Below are 23,700 nucleotides of genomic sequence, written 5' to 3'. Positions count from 1 at the left end.
TGATATATGGAAAGCGCTTTGCAAACTTTGATGTACAATGTAAAAATCAATTAGTAAATGACTTCCTTTGCCTGGAACAATCTGACTCAATGTTTGAGGGAAATGGAGCAATTAAACAGGTTTTAATTCTGCCTCTACTAGTACCTGGCACCTTATACACCCTGCTTGGCTATAGTTCTCCAAGCATTCAGTGCTTCCATTTTCTGCATAATGACTGAACATGGGAACCGTGGCCAATGACTGATACAGAATTATAGCTGGTCATTGAGATACTGAGTCCCATTCCACTGAGGAAGGGCTCAATAAGCCACTATCAGTTACTTATAAATGGTCTTTTTATAGCCAAGACACACAACGATCTTTATTCTGGAAGGTGTGTGGAGAGACAATGAAAGCAAAATGATTTTATCCAGAATAATTTGTTGTGTTTGCTACAATCCAGGAACATCAGACTGATGAAGCAATCTTGGCTTTTCATTTCACTTCTCAAGTTGGAAGCCAGGCCTGTGTCATAGTTACAAAATATAGCTCTCTTGGGGCTTTTAATCACCCTGTGAAACAGAGTTTGGGTTTATTTTCCCTGCTTCTTAGAACAGGAGGTTTTGTTCGCTCTCCTCCATCAATACAGACACTTTTATGAATATACTAAGTCTTGTTCAGTATCGCTGCAGAGGACTCATCCATTCTCTGTAAATTCTAAAGCCAGGTTTGTGTTTCTTCTCTTGTCACTATCATCATCATTAATAATGCCAGGATTATGAGAGCATGGTATTGTATATCAGTCAACCAATGAATATTATATCTACTGAATTCAAGGTCCTGTTTTCTGAGTGACTTCAATTGACCTTCATAATAGCCCTTCATGGTACACAGATCAAATACGATTATCCCCATTTTAGAGGTAAATAATCTGAGAGGGTGAGCCTTTCCCAAAATGACTAGGGACAAAACCAAGATTAGCATCTAGGTGATAGAGTCATACATAGATAATTAATCATGGAAGGAACCCTAAAAATTGTTTCATCCAGCTCTCTTACTTGACAGATGAGTAAATGAAGATACAATCTGTTAGAGTGACTTGACCCTTCCCTTGAATCCAAATCTAGTGTTTTTTCTTTTCTACTATTATTTCAGTAGAAATCTCCACCAGAAGTATGTGTCACATTCACACCTCCAAAATTAAGCTATTTTTCTACTTTCCTATTTTAAGGGTTGTGTTGCAAACATTGAAACTTGTCAATACGTACAACCCAGGATCATTGAAGCTTTACTTATTAATTCTCTAAAGAAGACTAAACAATGGAGTAATAGAAAGAGATTAGACATCGTGTCACAAGACACAGGTTCTAGTTCAAACTCTGACATTAATTAGCTATGTGCCCTTGGAATGTTCTGGGCATCAGCTTCCTTGTCTGTGACAAGACTTATTTGCACTTCCAGCTTCCTATGATTTTTCCAACTGAACTTATTTTGTATTGTGTAATATCTTTGATTAAAGCTCTTTCTCAGTGCTTCAGCAAACCATGAGAAACCTTCAGCAAACTTGAGCTTTGGTTTTCAGAGGCAAGATCAGTGGAAGACAGATTGAAGAAATGTTACCATGCTGGAAAGAGTTAGAGACTCAGGCTCAGGTGATCACTATTCATCTCATTGAAAATCAATATACCTTGGCAGAAACTAGGCATTGACCCACACTTAATACCGTACACCAAGATAAGATCAAAATGGGTTCATGACCTAGGCATACAGAATGAGATTATAAATAAACTGGAAGAGCATAGGATAGTTTACCTCTCAGACCTGTGGAAGAGGGAGGTGTTTATGACCAAAGAAGAACTAGAGATCACTATTGACCACAAAATAGAAAATTTTGATTATATCAAATTGAAAAGTTTTTGTACAAATAAAACAAATGCAGACAAGATTAGAAGGGAAACAATAAACTGGGAAAACATTTTTACAGTCAAAGGTTCTGATAAATATATAGAGAATTGACTCTTAATTTATAAGAAATCAAACCATTCTCCAATTGATAAATGGTCAAAGGATAAGAACAGTCAATTCTCAGATGAAGAAATTGAAACTATTTATAGACATATGAAAATATGCTCCAGGTCATTATTAATCAGAGAAATGCAAATTAAGACAACTCTGAGATACCACTACACACCTGTCAGATTGGCTAGAATGACAGAGAAAGATAATGTGGAATGTTGGAGGGGATGTGGGAAAACAGGGACACTGATACATTGTTGATGGAATTGTGAACACATCCAGCCATTCTGGAGAGCAATTTGGAATTATGCTCAAAAAGTTATCAAACTGTGCATACCCTTTGATCCAGCAGTGTTTCTACTGGGCTTATACCCCAAAGAGATACTAAAGAAGGGAAAGGGACCTGTATGTGCCAAAATGTTTGTGGCAGCCCTGTTTGTAGTGGCTAGAAGCTGGAAAATGAATGGATGCCCATCAATTGGAGAATGGTTGAGTAAATTGTGGTATATGAACGTTATGGAATATTATTGTTCTGTAAGAAATGACCAGTAGGATGAATACAGAGAGGACTGGTGAGACTTACATGAACTGATGCTAAGTGAAATGAGCAGAACCAGGAGATCATTATATACCTCAACAACGATACTATTTGAGGATGTATTCTGATGGAAGTGGATCTCTTCGATAAAGAGATATACTGTAACCTATTCAACATGTAAAGGACTGCTTGCCATCTGAGGGAGAGGGTGGAGGGAGGGAGGGGAAAAATCGGAATAGAAGTGAGTTCAAGGGATAATGCTGTAAAAATTACCATGGCATGGATTCTGTCAATAAAAAGTTATTAAAAAGAAAAGAAAAGAAATGAAAATCAATATACCTGAGATAGCAAGGTGGTGCAGTGGATAGCAGGCTGGTACTAGAGTTGGGAGAACCTGAGTTCAAATTTGGCATCAAACATTTACTAGCTGTGTGACGCAGGTCATTTACATCTGAGGAAGGAAGGAAGGAAAGAGGGAGGGAGAGAGGAAGGAAGAAATGAAGGAGGAATAGAGGGAGGAGGGAAGGGAGGGAAGGAAGGAAGGAGAAAGATAGAGGAGGGGGGAGGGAAGGAAGGAGAATGATAGAGGAGGGAGAGAGGGAAGGAGGGAGTGATGAAAACAAGGGAGGGAGAGAGGAAGAAAGAAAGGAAGGAGGGAGAAAGAGAGGAGGGAAGGAAGAAAGGAGAAAGAGGAGGGAGGAGGGAAGGAAGGAGAAAGATAAAAGAGGGAGAGAGGGAAGGAGGGAGTGATGAAAACAAGGGAGAGAGAAAGAGAAGGAGGAAGGAAGGAAGCAAGGGAGGGAGGAAGTGAGGAAGGAAAGGAGAGAAGGAGGGAGGGAGGAAGGAAGAAAGAAAGGAGGAAGAGAAGGAGGAAGGAAAAATGAAAGGAAGGGAGGTCAGCAAAGCCAAGGGGTAAGAAGTTCATAACCAGTGAATTCACTGCCAGGTGATGATTTGGTCATTCCAGCTCATGACTGTGTATTTAGGTTAGAGGGTTTGTAATGTATGTGGATAGAAGGTGTACCCATACCAAATATTTAATAAGTAAGTAATAAATAAGGTGTGTTCTTTCTAAGTAAGCATTTAATAAATGCTGTTTGTTTCATTCATTCATTCATTCATTCATTCATTCATTTCTACCAGAATATGTCCTTATTGCTCACTAACAAGTCTTGACAGCCTAGAAGGGAAAGATATTTGAACAGATGGTCCCTCATAGGTGTGGCAAAGAATATATGTACACATATAGTTATACACACATGCATGTTATGTATCTACATAAATACATGTATACATTTGCATACGTATACAGATACATGTACTATGTGTGCATATATACATATATGCATATGTATTTGAGTATATGCCTATAATGCATTGTGTATGTTTGTGTATAGCATACATGAATATATACATTGTGTACCTACACTCTGACAGATGCTCCTCCTGTTTAAATATTTATAAGCAAGGTCAGACCTGCTCTGTAATATATTTGTGCACTTGACATTACTTGTATAATGTCTCATCTTCTTTTCCTGGAGAGAATAAGGCAGTAGAATAACTCCCAGGAGGGTAATTCTTGGCTATTTAATCTTTCAAACATTTCATCAATACTGGGAATTCTTGATTAGAAAACCCACAAGTTTTTGCCTTACTCATCTGATAATATTTTCTTAAAATCCTCAGACACTTAACACTTCATAGCTGTGTGATCCTGGGCAAGTCACTTAATCCTAATTGTCTCAACAACAAAAAAAAATTTTTTGTTAAAATCATAAAAATCTAACCCCAAAAGAAGCTATCTAGTTATAGGGAGATTTGCTACCTCCCATGGCATGCCATTGTACTTTAGCATAGCTCTAATTGTTAGAAAATTATTTATTTTTATTGAGCCAAAACCTGTCTCCCCTCAACTTCTACCCACTATTCTGTTTTGTTCTTTGAGGTGAAGAACAAGTATAATATTTCTTTCTCAGGAAAACCCTGAAAACAAATAATTGAACAAAACTGTCAAGTTCACCTTAGGTCTTTTCTTCTCCAGGCAAAACATCCCTCATTCCTTCACACAATGCCCACTAGCACAGTTGTGTGTCTGTTCCCCCATCAGTCTCTCTCCTCTGAATGTGCTCCAACTTGTCAATCTCTTTCAGTATTCTTACTAAGGGATATGGGGAGTGTTCAAGGAGGATGAGGATCACTGGTGAAAAAAGCTTTTTTCAGAGCTGTTCATCCACATTTAGTGTCCACTTTTCACCTAAGTCTCATCTGTGACTCCAACAAGCTACAGCACACAGAGCAGCCAGACCATTAAACCATCTAGGCGGATGGGCTAAAGCAGGCTAAGGGTAACCCATAAGTCTCAAAGCCATTGGTGAGTTAGAGAAATGTCTCCCCGAAGCATGTGAGTACTTCCCCTTGAGAAATGGGCAGATGAGAACAATTCCCTCCAAAGATCATGAAGGCAGCAGAAGCAGGCGTCTTGGAACAGACAGTGAAGATGCAAGGTCATCCACTGCATCTTGGGCCATCATCAGTCATCCTGACTTTTGTCTTGATGCTGGGTTTGGATGACGCTGGAAGAGACAGTGAAGCTGAGGACTTAGTGCAACTCTGCCTCCCTAAAATCCACTTGCAAGTCCAGACATCACCCCATAATACATTTGGTCCTCTTTGAAAACGAAAGATGAACAACACCCTTCCTAAAATATGATTCTCAGAAATGAATATCAAAGTCCAACAATGATGTAAGAAGGAAAAGTACAAAGTACAAAAGTACTTCCTTTGTTCTGGGACCTGTTTACATCATAATTCTCTTAATATTAAGTCCCTTGACTGCTTCAACACACTGTTGACTCATTGAATTTGCAGTACAAAATATATAGCTACTAGATCTTTCTTACATAAATTATTAAGTCACAACTTTCCCATCCTGTATTTGCCTTATATTTACCTTACATTGCCTTACATACACATGCCTTACATTTGCCCACATTCAGTTTCCTCTTTTTCCTCTTCTTAGATTTACCCTGTTGTTTAACCCTTTCAAGTCCTCTCTTCTGCTGTTAGTTCTTTCCCAGTTAGCTTCCTTCCCAGCTTTGAATCATCTACAAATTTGATAAGCATGTAATCTATGTTTTCATCCAAGATAATGAACAAATAGAATTTAGTAGATACAATGATAGAGTCCCATAATGCTTCACTAGAGATTTCCTCATTTAATATATTCATTTTCTTTACAAATATCTATTAAGTCTATATCCAATATCTTGTACTAGATACTTAATGGAGAGAGAATTTAGGTAAAAGCCAATCCTACAACCCTTACAAAGCTTTTGGTAACATAATATCTAGGTTTAGTAATTTAGCCAGTTTGTAATTTAGCTAAGTATACTAAGTCCATAGCTATTTTTTATACAGAAATCTAATGAGAGACTTTAATTATTTTCCCAAACCTACGGAACTATGCCTATGACTTTTTCTGAGCTGCTAAATCTTCTAAACAAGGAAATGAGATTATTCTGGTAATACATGTCCTTGATAACCCCTTTTTGGTATAGAGTGATTTCCCTTTCCCTTTCTAAGTACTCACAAAAAGGAACATTTAAAAATATATCCTAAATTTTTTTTCCAGGTCTTGCCAAATTACAGTCTGGAAAGTCCACCTTCTTTTACTTTTTGAAAACATTTCCCTGTTTCCTGTTCATATGGCACTTTTCCCTCCCTGGGGTTCTCATAAAATCAACAGTCACATCACATCAACATGTACTTTTGGTACCCTGGAATGTAGCATCATCTAGACTTGGCTCAGTGTACAGAATGCTTTAAAAATCTAATCTTAGACACTCACTAGTTATGTGATACAGGGAAAATCACTTAATCTCTGTTTGCCTTAATCCAGTGGAGAATGAAATGACAAACCACTCCAGTATCTTTTCCAAGAAAACCCTATATGGGGCCATAAATTGTGAGACATGAGTGAACAATAAGGTTTAAATTATTAAATTGTAAAACTTCACTAATACTTTTGGAACACTATATGAATCTTTTATATATTGTGATTTACATATTATGACCCCATTGAATTGTAAGTTCCTCAGGGGCAAAGGATCATCTTTTTGCATTTCTTTACATTCCCAGAATTTAGCACCATGTCTAGCATATGGTAAAAGTTTAATAAATGCTTGAATTATGCTTGTCTTGATCTCCTTCCCTTATGTAGCCATTACATAGGTACACATGGATTTAAAGCCAGTCAAGTAGTTGCTGTTGCTCATTATAGAATGCGCCAGTACAAACCAAGTAGTGGTAAGATCTATGAAGTCAGCATCTTTCCCCTACAAATTATCTGAGCTTTACTCTCAGTTTCTATTCCCCAAAGGCATTAAGCTATCCAAATCAAAGAGCAAAATAACCCAGTCTGATTTGGTGTTCTTCTGTCCCTGCTCAGTTTTTGGTATGAAATAATGGAATATCAAAAAGATGGAAATCAGGATGGAAAATAGGAAAATTGTCCATCGTCTTTAATCATAGCATAGAACTGGAAAACATTATCTGAGTATGTCAGTACTTCATTGGCTCTAGGACCTCCTCAATGCAGATATTCCCTCCAGTGACATGTTATCACCTGTTGGAATCTTTACAAACTGCTAATTCATTAGAGTTGATAGATTATTTATCTGATCTTACAAGAAGATATTTTGAACCAGAACCCGAAACAAGGTACTAAGTAGAACTAATTGATACAATGCTTGTGTTCACACCTTTACTCATTGAAATTCACAACTATGGGAGTTCACAAAGATCACCTATCCACAAATTCCCGTCCTGTGGGATTCTTGTCCATATTCTTCCACAAGCCATCCTAGAAGATCTGTCCAAAATACTTCTCCTGGTCTGGGAATGACAGTTCCCAAAGGTTCTAAGTAAGAGTGATTCTATCCAGCTAAAGAAATAGTGTTGTTTAGAGGATAGATAATTGACTTCAGCATCAGGAAAACCTGAATTCAGATCTTGCCTATGATACATGCTGGCTATATAACCTGATCAAGTCACTTCACTCATTAATGTCCCCAAATGGTTCTCTTAAGAATACAAGTACTAGAACAGTTTCAGAGAGAATTGGTGGAGAGGATTTCCTAGCCAGAAGTTCTCTATACCAATAAAATCACAGATCAAGATACTCCACCCCGCTAGTAGGGGAAAAAAGGCAAAAAACCTCTCTTTAATTCAGTCCTTACTGGTGATGTTTTCTTGCATATGTTTTGGACAATTCATTTAAGTGTGTCTTTGAAGCCCTTTAGTCAATGATGATATAAAGAGAACTAATGAGCAAAACTCCACCCAGACTTTAGTGTTGGATATAGCTGGTTCATTAGTAGGGTGGAAATGTTATGGCTGTGTGTGTTATGTGTATGAGTACATCACTGTGTGAGTCTCTATGGCTGCATCATGAGCATGTGTGGATGTATGAGATTGCATGGAGGAGCATGCATATGGCTGGGAATATGGGTATGTGCGTGTAGGTGGATTTCAAGAGCTCCATCTAATTTCTAATCACCACTGACTCTGCACTCCGAGCAATAATTCCCCAGCACTCCTAGGTAGACCTTCTGCTAGCTGGATTGTCAGGGTTAAAGCAGGCAAATTCAGAGGAACCAGCTGCCTTGGGAGAGAGAAAGTCAGGCAGATGCTCCCAACAGGAGGTACCTTCCCACCTGTGGACTGTTGACTCACCATGTGCAGGTGCTAAGTTTGGGCTGAAATCACCAAGCTTTAAAGAAGCTGATCGTTTTGATTCAGTTACTTCTGAGCATAAGTATGGGAACAGTGAAACCCAAAGTAAATCTACCGTACACAGAACTGCAATGCTTTTTTTCTTTTCTTTTTTTTTCTTTTTTTGGTCTGTGCCTACAATATCTTTACTATAATGCTCTTGGGTGAGAAAGTCTCCTCTCCCAATGCAATTGACAACTACTCTCCAATTTTGTGCCTTAGAAAATTGCCTAGAAGCACTTAAAGCCTAAGCAAAATTCAAACTCAGATCTTCCTGACCTCAGGTCCTTCATACTATCCATTAAGCCGAAGCTGCCGAACCTCTCAGTTGAATAACTTCAACCCAATTGAGTAGCTTCAACATCTCAATTTAATGATTAATGCTTTAACCGCTATTCCCCCAGATGGATTACATTAGAAATTTAAAACAGTCTTATCCTCATTTTTTCCTATTTAAAACATCTCATCTGATGATAATTATCCAGCAAAAGTGATAGAGGTCAGGTGGAAAATTGAAAAATCAAAGTTTCAATTCCACTTTATAAGTCCTGTTTACTGAAGAGAAATCAAAGAGATGATTGGAGGTTAAAATCAGTAGAGTTGAATTCTCTGGGGACAGTGTGGGTTTCTTAAGATCTTAAGATCTGTACATATTTGTTAGGAAAGAAAGCGTTCCAACCAAGTATGAATCCTATCAGCAAGGCTCACAGATGCTAACAGCTGGTGATGTTTCACGTCATTCTCAGAAAAGTGGAAGACCCTGAGAGGACTATGTTTTATAAGAGAAACTCTCAGGTCTGATCTAATCTTGACTGCTTCCTACTATGGAAGTTCCCTGGAAGACCAAGATGGTGCATGAAACGTGAAAGAGGTTTATAGATTTGTGCTGCTTTATGCTTGACCTTTCAGAGACCCATGCTGGATCCTTCCCGAAGCACTGTTCAACTTTAGAGGCTTTTCTTTCTTGTTTGTTTTTTTAAATTTTTTTTGCAGAATGGCGGGGAGTGGAAGGGGAAGCTAATTGGCTAGAGCTGAGGAGTTAGAAGGATGAGAGAGACAGAAAGAGAGACAGACAGAGAGACAAAGAGAAAGAGAGACACAAAAAGACAGAGACAGACAGAGTCAGACCAAGAGACAAACAGAGAGACAGAGAGAAACAGAGAAAGAGACAGAGACAGACAGAGACAGAAACAAAGAGACACAGAGAGACAGAGACAACCAAACTTTTATTTGTTTATTTGGTTTATTGGTTGGTTTCAAATAGGAAAAGTAAGTGAATATCTGTACTTGTGTTTTCATTGGTATTGGGAAACAGTTCCTTGCTAAAGGCTATATCCCTCTTAAGTACATAAGCAATAATGCTTAGAAAGAATCTGGGTATCATGAAAGAGTAATTCCATTTTACAGAGATTGACAATTTATTTAACTTCACCTTAGAAGCAGGTTTGTTTAAAGGGAGAAGCAGAATCATTATTGTTAAATATATATATATATATATATATATTTCTATTCTGAACTTTTCATTCTAAACAGAAAAATAAAATTATTCACAAAACTAAAGATCTCGGTTTTATATAACTTGCTTTGCTTTTTAAGTATATAATAAATGTAACCTGTAGCTTTCAAAGTTGTCCTGCTCATCCATAATCCTTCTTGGCCTTCCTTCTGTTCCAATAGATTTTTCTTTTAAAATATCTATAGTTTCCTCTTCCTATTCTGTTTATCTTTTAAGGGAGATTTTGACCTTGTGTGGTGAGTGCTGAGGAAACTATAGACAGCTAAAGCCCGCATGAGTGACAAGGCAGCTCGATTTTGTTTCTTTGTACTTAGAACAAGTCCCCAAGAGTCCTTTGCCATCAAGTGTGCTTTGAAGGGAGGAGATCAGAAGGAATTGGATAGAAATCACATTCATGGGCATCTGTTGACACTACCCAAGATGCTTTGCATCCTGGAGTACTGACATTTATCTAAAGAATCCCACAAGCAAGCACCACAATTTAGGAGATCCAGGCTTACATCATTGATTAGTATCCTCTTCTGAGCAATAAGATATCAGAGCTGTGGTACACAAATACTCGCATTTGATGCCTAAAAGTCATGCTTCCCTGCTTCTTTCTGTTGTAGATCCTGGCGCCCCTGTGAAATTGCCTTGTTTGCCAGTGAAACTGTCTCCTCCGCTACCTCCAAAGAAAGTCATGATTTGCATGCCTTTAGGAGGGCCAGAACTCTCCCTTGCTTCCTACGCTGCTCAGAAGAGTGCCCAGCAGGCCATGGCTCAGCATCACCATACTGTCCTGCCATCCCAGTTGCAACATCAGCTGCAGTATGGCAGCCACAGCCAGCACCTCCCCTCCGCCTCCAGCTCACTACCTATGCAGCCATCAGGTTGCAGGATGATAGATGAATTGAATAAGACACTGGCAATGACCATGCAGCGACTGGAAAGGTAATGCCAGGTTTCCTATATATCCTGAGGGAAGGGCCATCCATACTGGGTCTAGACCCTAGAACTGACCCCAGGGGCAGCATAGCATTGATAATCATCTTGGCGGGTTCCTGTTCCTAAGATCTATCCTTAGGGGGGAGTTCAGTGCCCAGAATATATAACATAGCATATTTTTTAAATGTTTTTATAAGCAATATAAAAGTAAAAATAGAAATCATAGAAAATAATGTGGGAGTTGGAGGTGGAGGTGACAAAGTGAGGCCTTAAAATTTTCTTTGGTAATAAAGAAAGGAAATATGGGTTAACTAGAAGTTGCTGTTCTTGTTGTTAATCTAATTGCAAAATTTGTTGTTGTGAATCTAGTTGCAAAGTTATTTATTTCCCTAGGGCCTGATTTTATTAGTTTCCCCCCCCCATCTAGTTATGAGACCTGGAATAACTCATTTAGCTTATAAGAGTCTTGAGTTTCTTTGTCTATAAAAGTAGGGAGTTAGACAAGTTCATTGGTCATAAACATTTTTAGGGAGACTGTCTCCTTTGAATGTGATTTATTGCCTACATTCACATTTAAGAAAATACTGAATTTCTGTAAGAAGTTAGTGAAAATAAATTTTTCATTTTTCTAATTTTTCCCTTCTAAATTCATGAACCTCTTGAAATCTATCCACAACATCCTTGGGGATCCATGGAACCCACGTTTAAAATTCCTGGACTAGGATGGTCCAGTACCCTCTGGACCCTCTAAATAGGCCCTTTTGACCCTTAATTCTATTTCATTCATTTGTTCTAATAGAAACACTTCACATCAGTCTCACTCCCACCATCCTGTTCAGTTTTTGAACTAGTTTCTTGATCCTCCATTTCAAGAGGGAGATTGAATTTTTTTAAATAAGCTGATATCTTTTAATTATCCTCTGCCTCCTCCCCATGCAAACTGAAGTATAGAAGGACAAGACTGAGTATCACACGCTGCTGTACGACTGGCAGAATTGACACTAAGGTGACTGCCATTTTTGAACAGACTACTTGGCCAAATTTAATTGTCGCTTTTCTTTCTTCAGTAGAACTCAATTTGTTGATTCTGCCTCCACACTATGTCTCCTTCTTATCCCTTTCTCTCCACTTGCACAGCCATCACACTAGTTGAGATCCCCAATATTTCTTCCCTAAATTAATGCAATAGTAATCTCATCAATCTCTTATATCTAGATTGCCTTCTGAGGTTTTTTTATACATTAGCATTTTTTCATATTTCTCTGTGATCTAGACAAAATGGCTTTTCTGTTCTTCATACCACTCTCATCTCTGTCCCTTATATAGGCTGTCTTTCCTACCTAGAATCCATTTCCCCCTCACATTAACCTCCTTGGCTCTCTAGTTTCTGTAAAACTTTAGTTTAAGCATAATAAATGTGATATTTAGAAAAATTGCACATATTTATCCTATGTTGGATTGCTTTGCTGTCTGGGGGGAAGGGGGAAAAGAAAATTTTGGAACACAAGGTTTTGCAAGGGTGGATGTTTAAAACTATCTTCACATGTATTTTGGAAAATAAAAAGCTATTATTATTTTTAAAAAAAAAAAGAAACTTTAGATTAAATGTCACCTCCTACATGAAATCTCAGAGAAGCTCTGTGGAACAATTGATAGAGCACTGAACTTGAATCAGAAAGCTCATCTTCATGAATTTAAATCCAGCCTCAGATATTTACTAACTGTGTGACCCTGGGCAAGATTCTTAACCCTGTTTGCCTTGGTTCCTCATTTTTAAAATGAGCTGGAAAGGAAATGGTGAACCTCTCCAATATCTTTGCCAAGAAAACCCAAATGGGGTCACAAAGAGTCAAACATGACTGAATAATAACAACATGAAACCTTCCCCAATCCCTCCAGTCACTAATGCTTTCCTTCCTTAAATGATCTTGTATATATTCTGTATATATACCCATACTTGAATGTATTATCTTACCAGTGAATACAAGTGAAGGCAAGGATTAATCTGATCCTGCCTGGTAGAGTACTTGGCATATGACACTTAAGTGCCATTGATTGATTCCTCCCTCCCAATCCCCTTCTCTGACCAGTGAGAAAGGCAGAAATTATTTACTCTGGCATTTCTAGTTTCTATTGATTTTTAAATTTTTTTATGAAATGGATATTTTCTGGCAAGTCTGTGAGGTCCCACTTTCGATGACCATGCTACAAACATGGTTAAAAGATGTGTTAAATAGTACCATCTTCTAGTTCCATTTTTCTCCTCCCTTTATAATAAGCAAGTGTTAATTTCCTTAAAGAAAAAAAATCAATTAACCTAGTTCTTTGTATGTGTGTATGTGTATGTGTATGTGTTTAAGACTGGATCACATATATAAATACATAATATATATAACATAATTACATTATATAATACATGCATATATAGAGATAGAGGCAGTACATAGAAATAAATTTGTGATTTGCACAAGGGCTTGAAATTTCCAAAAGAAACCCTGATATATACCCTTTCCTGTAGGGCCTTCATTGCTCCAAGCTCTTCAATTAAAGCATGAATTTTTAAAGTTCTAGAGAAAAACCCGAATGATCACTAACATACCATTCCCACTCTCCTCCCCCGCTTCATGTTTCTGTCTGGGAGCTCTTGCTGTCTTGATTGTGGTAATGCAACGAGTGAGGGCAAATCTACATAGGCTCAGGGTCTTAAATGGAATGTGATGTCAAAGAGGAATTAGGCCCAGAGCACAGATGTGAATTAGACATTTTAAACAAGACAGCAGAAATCTCTGTCACCACTGCCAAGCGCTTTGTCTCCGACTTCTGTCTGGCCTCCTCGGCTGGGTCAGGACTACAAGTAGGTTTTAATAATCTGTCTAGGACAGATGGAATGAATGTTTTTGTCATTTTGACAAGATTTTTCCTCAAGGGGAAAGGAGGCCACCTTCCTGACCAGATTTTTTAAAAAGAAGTTTTTCTCGCCATGCTCATTGTCTTCTAGGAGATCTGGGAGGCTTGAGAGTGCTTCAAGGTCACGAGACACTTTATTTAGTCAAGAAATTCCCCTTCAATCTCTAAGGATCATCCCTTTTCTTATTATCTTAAAATCCTTCCTGTTATCTGTCCACATTATTTCATTCTTGGTCCAAATGAGTTTCAGCTAATTATAAAGGGCCATTTTCCTGTTTTGTTTTCCTTTTTCATTAGCATTTTTATAGCACTTTTGGACTTACAAAAAACTTTCAGATTTACAGAGTGCATTAAACACTCCAATAAAGTAGGTGCTATCCTATTCTCATTTTACAGAGAAAGAAACTAAGATTTAGAGCAATTAAGTGACTAGGGAGGGGCACACAGCAAGTGAGTGTCTGAGGCAGGATTACAATTTAGGTGTGCTTGGTTCTATCTGCTGCACCTCCTTGCTACTATCTCCATTACTGCTTTGTTCATAATTCCTATGACCTCAAAGCAGCACCAAATTCAGGAAGTATTACTGAACATTGCAGTACTCTGTATGTGGAAGTGGTTACCATACTTTCAATGTTCTTTAGATATATCGGACTATGTTTGAAGAGTTTCTTGTCCATACTTTCATACCAGCGTAAGTAGTGTTGTTCAGAAATATTTATTGGGTACCTGCTATGTAATATGCACTAAGTGATACAAAAAAGGCAAAAGACATCCCCTTCCTTTAAGAAGCTCACATTCTAATGGGAGATAAAAATAGGCAAATAGATATTATAACAATGTAAACAGGAAATAATTAACAGAGACAAATGCACTACAATTAAAAAGGGTCAGGATGGGTTTCCTGGAGATTATAGAATTTAAAATGATACTTGAAGAAAGCCAGGAAATAAGAGATGAAAAGGGAAAACAGTCCAAGCATGGGGTCAGCCAATAAAAATGCCCAGAACCAAAATATGGAGTGTCTTCTTCATAAAACAACAAGGAAACCAGTCTCATTGAATCAAAAATTTTGTAATAAAATGTAGGATTTGAATATAGGGTAGAATGTAAGGTAAGAATGTAAAGTAGAAGGTGTAAGAAGACTGGAAAGTTGAGGGAGTATGGGGGGGAAAGCTAGGTTATGAAGCACTTTAAAAATTAAACATAGAGTTTTTCATTTGATCTTGGAGGTGATAGGGAGCCACTTGGGTTTATTAAGTAGGGGAGTGGCTTGGGGATCTAAGCTGTTAGAAAAATCATTGGCATCTGAGTGGAGGATGACTGTAATGGAGGAAGATTTGTGGCAGGACCCACCAGCAGATTATTGTAAAAATCTAGGCATAAGGTCAATGAGGGCCTGCATCAGAAGGGTTTCAGTTTCAGAAGAGAAAAGGGGATATATTCAAGAGATGTCTCAATAGTGACATTGATAAACTTTGATAAGAAATTGAAGATTCGCGGGGGGAAGTAAGATTGAGGAGTCAAGGATCATACCCACACTGTGAGCCTGGAAAGGATGATGGTACCTTTGACAGTAAAAGCAAAGTTTGAAAGAGGGTAAAGTTTGAGGGGAAAGATGATACATCTTAATATTTCAACATATTTCAGGGCTCCTTATTTTGTTGGTTTGAATATTTCTACCAATACTTATCATAATCCCTCTTCACTGAGGTCTTTGTGATTTGATGACTAGAATTAAGAAGGTTTAGGATAGGTTTCCTGGAGATTATAGAATTTAAAATGATACTTGAAGAAAGCCAAGAAGTAGAGATGAAAAGGGAAAAAGAAAATTCAAATTTCAAAAGAAATCATCATCAAGTGATAATGATCATTAACTGATAATGAGCTTATCTTAAACTGATCTTGATATCTACAGAAAAAAAGTGTATTACCAGGTCCCTACTCAAAGTCATTCTTACTTAATAAGAACTAATACAATCTGCCCTTCAATGGCATAGTCTTCTAGACTACATGTTACCTTTATATCCATATCTTAAATGGTTTTAAAACAAACCCAAATGTTATATAGGTGTAGTGAGCTTGAACTACTGTCATTCATTCAGCTCTCTTTCCTATATCCAAAAAAAAAAAGACAGATTATGTTAAATTACACGATTTTGCTACAACTCATTGCAACTCATTTTTCTTGGTTTGCATGTTGTAAATATCCATATGATATTGTCTTAGATTCCTCTCTTTTAGGATGTCTGGCCCTCACAGAAACATAACTACAGTTGTAGATCTCCTCTTCTAGGTTGGAATTATCCTTACACCAACATACCCCACCATTCAGATCTATTCTATCTATCTATGCTAGGACAGATCTAAGATAACAGTTATCATCTTTCTCTCCTGGAAAGCTTCAAAATCACATTCAAAATTTGAAAATTTGGAGGAGCCTTGGCATCTAACTAGATCAATATTATATGAAAAGGAATTCTTTTTAAAACACAGTACTTGACAAGTGATCATCTCCAGGGGTCCTCAAACTTTTTAAACAGGGGGCTAGTTCACTGTCCCTCAGGCTGTTGGAGGGCCGGACTAGAGTAAAAACAAAAACTTTGTTTTATGGGCCTTTAAATAAAGAAACTTCATAGCCCCGGGTGAGGGGGATAAACGTCCTTAGCTGCTGCATCTGGCCCATGGGCTGTAGTTTGAGGATCCCTGCTCTAGAGTGTTCATGAAGACCACCAGAGAGAGGAAACCCACCATCTTTTAAGAGAGTTCATTTCACTTTTGTTTGACTGTTGGCACAGTGGGTAGAGACTATTGAGCCTAAAGTCAGGAAGATTCCCCTTCCTGGGTTCAAATACAGTCTCAAACATTTACTAGCTGTGTGACCCTGGGCAGGTCACAGCCCAGTTTGCCTCAAGTTTCTTCATCTATAAATTGAGTTAGAGAAGGAAAAGGTGAACCATTTCTTTGCCAATAAAATCCCAAATGGGATCATGAAGAGTTGGACACCATTGGAAAGACTCAACAATAATAATTATAAGTTTTTTCTGACATCAAACCTAAATTGCTCTCTTTCTAAAGACCACTTTTTGTTCCTGAATCTGGGGTAAAACAGAATAAACTTAATCTCTCTACCATATTAGAGCCCTTTCAAAAACTTGAAGATAGCTACTGTATCTTCTTTGAAACTTCTCTTCTCCGGGCTATACATGTTCAATTTCTTCAACTGATCCTCTTCTAAGATTAATTCAAAGACCCCTCTTCATCCTATTTTTCCTTCTCTGAAACCCTTCAGCTAATTGATGTCTTTCACAGTATAGTGGCCAGAACTTAACATGTTAGGAGTAAAATATATTAATAATATGTGCATAGCACTTGCTTCCCAGAATTATGCATTGCCCAAGATGGATCAACAATTAAGATGGATGAACATGTAATATTTATTTGATAGAGATTTATATTGATCTGAGTGAATAATTCATACATCATAATATATATTTGAATATATTTCTATATCTTTTGATCCAAATAGATCATAAATGTAGATCAAATAATGGCTACAGTATTCAGTCTAGAGTCAGGAAAACCTGAGTTCAGATCTCAGCTCTTAAGCTTACTAACTCTTTGACCCTAAGCAAATCATCTAACTTTGATGCCTAAGGTTCATCATCTGTAAAATGCATAAAAATGCTGTATACCTCCCAGGATTGTTATGGAGATAAAAATAAGATATTTGTAAAGTTCTTCATAAAATTTAAAGTACCATATAAATGTTTTTATTAAATGGATTTGTTACATCTGTGTTAAACCTTTTGACCCATTATCTTCCATAGGATTTTGATCTTTTAGAGGTGCTTTATAATTATAGCTACATGAGCTCCTAATAGTTAATACAATAAAATACAGGCAAAATAAATACTTCCAGAAAGCTTTTGAGATGTGAAGACCAACTGCATATCTTTTATCCAAATGCTAGTCTAGCTAAATTGAGAGAGGTTCATCAGCAATTTTGCCACAGAACAGTAAATATTTCAACCCCAGCAATTCCTGGAGACTGACTACAAGGTTGTTGAGGAACTTTTATCTGCACTGATGCAATCATTGGTTCTTAAAGTATACAAGAGGGTAGAGACTCTGGGGTCTCAGAAGCCCATTGACCTAAAATTGAGACCATTAATCAAATAGTCTGCTCTATCCCCTATCTGATTCTAGACTGATCCTTCAGGTTTCTCTGACCTGGTTTGTTTTGTTTTGTTTTTTACCAGCAAAATGACATCAGAACATGAGGTATAGAGAGGTGACATAGAGAGACAAGAAGATTGACTTCAGAATCCTGCCTTACACACTTTCTAGCTATTGTGCCTCAGTTTTCTCAAAGCATAATAATTCACTTATTTCACAAGGATTGTTTTGAGGATCAAATCAGTTAAATGCTTGTAAAGATTGCTTTGCAATTGTTATGTGCTATCCAAATATTAGTTACTATAATCTGCCATTTCCTTACCCATCAGATCACATCCTCTTCGATATAATTAGGCTTTTCCATCTTGTCTCCATGAAGTACCTTCTCCCTTTCCCTTTCCCCATTAGATTGTAAACTCTAGAAAGCAGAGTACCCCCAGCACTTAGCGCAGTACCTGGCATATAGTAGGCATTTAATGAATGTTTATTGATCGACTGATTGATTGCCACTGACCTTTTAGGATTGCTTAAAGGAAAATAATATACATGTAAGGATTTTGTAAATTGTAAAGCACTCCAGAAATGTAATTCCAAGATGACATCATCATCATTGCCATCACAATGTCTTCTAAAAATCTTTGAAGTGTAATAAGTCTATTCTAGAAATTCTAAGAAAAAAGGATGGCAGTGAATTCATATTATAATCTTTTTAGTAATATTAACAGAAGTCATGAGAAAGGCAAACAAAATAATTTTCCATATAATAATTTAGGGATTCCAGCTATGATTCCTATTGAAAATAATAGTAAAGATTTGAAAATACCCTGGAAAAGAATCAGACAGTAGAGGGTCTCATCCCAATTCTGCCCTAGGATATTTGGTTTCAGGAAAATCTCTGAAACTTGATTTCCTCATTTTTTAAAATCAAGGAATTGGGCTCCTTAGTTTATGATAATCTCTATCTCCTTTTATTTAATATACTGTTATCTTAGCAGCAAGATGGTGCTATGGATTGAGTTCCAGACCTGGAGTCACAAGACTTGAATTCAAATTTGACTTCAGATTACTAACTTGTGTAACCTTGAACAAACTGCTTAACCTCTGTTTGTCTCAGTTTCCTCATCTGTAAAATAGGGATGGGGATGGGGAAGCTAAGTGATGCAATGGATAGAGCAATGAGTTTAGAACCAGATTTATCTTCATGAGTTCAAATCTGGTCTCAGACTTACTGTGTGCCCCTGGATAAGTCACTTAGCCCTGTTTGCCTCAGTTTTCTCTTCTGTACAATGATTTGAAGAAGGAAATGACAAATCATTCCAAAATCTTTGCCAAGCAAACCCCAATGGAATCACAAAGTCAGATACGATTGAAAAATGACTGAATGATATTGTTGTGAGGGTCAAATGAGATAATAATTGTAAAGCATTTAGCATAGTGCTTCACACATGCTATATAAATATATATATATATATTAAAAAGTGCTATATAAATATTAGCAATTATTATTATTATTATTACTCTTCATTGTCCTTCTACTCGTCAGTATGGTATAAATTATCTTTGAATATTTTGGTTTTCTAGAAATTATTTCTTATTTTCTTATAGTTATTTTTTTAATCTGCCATTCTAATATGACTCTTGTTCTTGGGGTACAAAGATGATTTGATCTGGCAACAGAATTTAGAGACTTTAGAGACTGTCTTGCTCTAGCTTTCATATTACAGTTAGAGGAGCTAAGACCTAGAATGGAAAAATTGATTTCCCCCAAGATAAAACAGATAATAAAGTAAGTAGCAAAATCAGCAAACCCAGATCTTCTGACAACAAATTGAGTACACTTCCTCCCTCCTGACACATAGACGATGGACTCAGGAGACAGCATAGAACATATGTTTTTAGATTTAGCCAATTTGGGAATTTATTTTTCTTAGCTATGCATATTTGTTACTATATATATATATATATGCATATATATGTATATATATATATATATAATTTGCTTGAGTTTTGTTTTTCTTATTTTCTCAAGGCAGAGAGATAGGAGGAAGTGAAAGTAGATTTTTGTTAATTGAAAATTTTTAATTTAATTTTAAAACACATACTTCCTTCCCACACACCCACCCCCCAAAAAAAATTTAACAGGGTTTTGACTACATCATGTTGCTTTAATCTCAAAATTTGCCTAACTTGGATCAGAGTTTCTACTTATTGGAAAATGGATTTCTTGGTCCATAGTTGCTCCAGCCTTTTGCCAAAATAGAAGAATTTAAATAGAATAGCCCTAAGGGTATTTGGTACCCCAGAATAACAAACCAAATGCTAACTTATTAACATTCAAAGATGAATCAGATAGTGGATCAGGTGAATTCACATTCAAGAAGAGCTTTGTAACCCAGTTTATCGCACTGAAGTACAAATACTTTAATTTTTTAAGGATCTGTGATCTCTTTGAGACATGTGTTCCCTACAACTTGAGTTGAGTTGCATGCCTGCCTATCTTGTGGGAATTTTTTCAGTGTCTCCTATGAAGCTTCCATTTGAATGGAAATTCATGCAACATGCTGATACCTTCTAGTTCTCCAAGGGTGAAATCCATTACTTATTCTTTGTTCTTGCCACATGACCAACTAAATGTCTAGACTCTGGACAAGTCACCTTGTCCAGTTTGCCTCAGTTCCTCATCCATAAAATGAACTGGAGAAGGAAATGGCAAACCAGTCCAGTACTTCACTGAGAAAACCACAAATGGGGTTACAAAGAGTCAGACATAACTGAAATGACTGAACAACACCAAGGCACTGTGGCTACTGGAAGCAGGACACAAGTGTTGAATGTCATTATTCCCAGAGACCTTGGGCACAGGGTCTTAGGCTGGTTTCACCAGGCTGTGAGAGGAAGGTGGTGGGGGTAGACATGCCAGGTTCATGCTGTCTCCCATCACTCCCTCAGAATGATTTTGTTACAGACCAATATAATAGTCAATTTATGAAATTCAGTGCTCTAAGACCTTATGTAAGTTCAAAATATAAAAATTTCAAGAAGGCTGAGAAAACAGAACAATAATAGCTTCTTAAAGAAAAAGTTGAAAAGAAGTTGAGAATGTTCAGAAAGCAAAAACAAACTCCAAAAATAATGTCTTGGAGAGGAAACCATTTTTCTCTCCTATAAACCATTCATTAATACCACTGGCACTAACAGAATAAATATTTGGATGGAGCATTCATTTATTCATTTAATAATAATAATAACTAACATTTATAAAATGCCAAGCACTTTAAAGATGTTTTCTCATTTGTTTCTCAACCATGAGATAGATACCATTAATATACTCATTTTATAAGTTATAGAGAGATCAATTTATTTTGTCCTCAGATACAAATTTAATAGGTAGCTAAAGTAAGATTCAAATCATAATCTTTCTGACAATGGATCCAACACTCTCTCCACTCCAGCATACTGTCTTATTCAGCAAATATTTAATAAGCACTAACTATGTTCAGAACACTTCATGCATATATAAATCTGACTGTGGCATTTTTTATTCATCATATTTCACTCCTGACCAACTATTCTTAAAACATATGTTACTGGTCATAAAAGAAATCAGTTAAGAGAATGTGATCATCATGACAGGGAAAACAACTCCCCATTGAGAGTGGAACAACAGTATCCTCCATACATATGAAGCATCTTAATCAGAATGGCAGCCATTAAAACAATGGTGATACTTGATTTTCTTCAAAGGTTAATCAGAGAATTCTGATAAAAATATAATACAAATATATATGTATAACATATATATACATACATATACACACACATTATTATATATATATATATATATATATATACACACATACACATAGGAATTCTGAGGAAAGTTTCTTGTTTTCCTCATGCTCCCATAGTTATTCCAGGCACATTTTAGTTTGAGGAACTGCAATTTGTAACATGACCTTTGAAACTTTTTTAGTTCCCAAGAGAAAAAAAATGCTTGATTGTACTGTTTTTCTCTCTCTTGATCTCACTTGCTCTTTCCCCTGAAAAAGCAGCCACTCTCTTTATAACAGATGCAAAGTAAATTACAAAAGACTCTTCTGTTGAAATTTAATTTCATTTTCAGTACCAAATTTTCAGACAATAAATTTACTCCTTCCTCTGCAGAAATTAGTATATTTTCCCCTCATTTTAATAATAATTATTCTTGAAAAAAGATAGCAGAAAGCAATATTCCTTCCTGACATATTTTTCATTAGAAATTAAGTTAAATATTTCATCCTCATGTTTTGAAGAAGATTGGGGACTGATCACTGTCAAAAATGATTTGATAAAAATAGTCAGCAATTCTAATGCTCAAAATCTTCCTCTTCTTTCCTAAATCAGTTAACCTTCACATCCCCATGTTTAAAAGTGTCATAATTCAGGAAGCAACATGGTGGAATAATTGGATTTGAGGCACAAAACATATTTGTTGTGGAACCCAGTTGTGGAACCTCCCTGATTTTGTTTGCTTAATTGTAAATTGTGAATAATATTTATACCTTCTACACAATCTGGAAAATGGGAATAATAATATTTTCACTCTTTACCTCACAAGGCTATTGTGAGTAAAGTGCTTTGTAAAAAGAAACAATGTAAATATCACTTAATATGATTCTATTCTCTTGCATTTCCCACTGTGATGGGTAGGAAAATAATAAAGACAAAAAGCTCTTAAAAAAAAAAAAAAGATTGACAATTTCTCAATCTTTGAAGTACAAGCTGATCTCCTTGGTTGAGAAAACGATGAAAAAAGGATATTAGAAAAAGCTTATATGTATTTTAGCTTTACAGTTCTCCCCTTTTATCTCTTTTCAAAAAAAAATTATTAAGTATCTATTATGGAAATTTTGCTGGAAACTGGCAAAAGCAAACAAAGCAGAAACACAAATATTTTGTTTTATTATCCATCTTTGCCAAAATTACTTTATTATATATAATATTATATGTGTGTGTATAAAACTTCACTTACCTACTGTGTTTCCTTGTAGGAATGTGAGTTCCTTGAGGTCAAAGGATGTTTTGACTTTATTGTATCTTTAGGCTAGTACAATACCTCACAAATAATAGATATTTAATAAATGCTCATCAAATTGAGATGAATTAAATTGACAGGTGGCAAACACAACCACTGATGGTGTTATCTATGAAAAACTCTCCTCCATGCCAGGCTACTCTGCCAAACACCTCAGAATGAAAGGAATATAAACTAAAGGAAGAGGACTAAGTAGAGAAGAAAAGTAAAACTTGCTTTTGAATTCTTCTATTTTTCCAGTGGCATTATTCTTAAGATTTGGCAATAGCCTTTGAATTCACTGAATAGATAGAAGATATAGTAGATAGAATGCTGGAAGACTCATTTTCCTGAGTTCAAATCCAGCCTTAAACTATTTCTAGATGTGTAACCCTACACAAGTCACCTAATCATGTTTGCTTCCATTTCCTCATCTGAAAAATGAGCTGGAGAAGGAAATAGCAAATGACTCCAGTGTCTTTGTCAAGAAAAATTCAAATGGGGTCAAGAACACTCAGACACAACTAAAAAATGACTGATTAACAACCTTTATTACATTTATTATAGGAAGAGCACTAGACTAGGTTATGTCCTTTGTCTTCATTCGTCCACTTCAAACTGCCTCTTTCTCACATACTTTGAATAATTATATCTGAACAATTATTGAACAAGGGAAAGTGATGTAGTTAAAAGCATTCTGGGCTTGGAGTTAGGAAGATTCAGATTCTAGACATACCCAAAACACTTATTAGATGAGTGACCTTGGGTATACCATTTAATCTTGCTGTTCCTCTTTTTTCTCATCTGTAAACAAAGGAA

General features: G+C 36.5%; 1 protein-coding gene across 13 annotated transcripts in view; it reads left to right on the top strand.

The window, feature by feature from the left end:
• PHACTR1 (phosphatase and actin regulator 1) overlaps window positions 1–23,700 on the top strand; it is a 635,610-nt gene that overhangs the window by 540,064 nt on the left and 71,846 nt on the right. For all 13 annotated transcript variants that reach the window (XM_051970672.1, XM_051970675.1, XM_051970671.1 and 10 more), the window contains one exon: window positions 10,430–10,751. In XM_051970672.1, the coding sequence (XP_051826632.1) occupies window positions 10,430–10,751 (322 nt within the window). The remainder of the gene's footprint in view (window positions 1–10,429; window positions 10,752–23,700) is intronic.

This window comes from Antechinus flavipes, chromosome 1, assembly GCF_016432865.1.
Source record: "Antechinus flavipes isolate AdamAnt ecotype Samford, QLD, Australia chromosome 1, AdamAnt_v2, whole genome shotgun sequence".
NCBI lineage: Eukaryota > Metazoa > Chordata > Mammalia > Dasyuromorphia > Dasyuridae > Antechinus > Antechinus flavipes.
The sequence above is the reverse complement of the archived record's forward strand: the minus strand, read 5'-3'. Positions and strand labels throughout refer to the sequence as shown.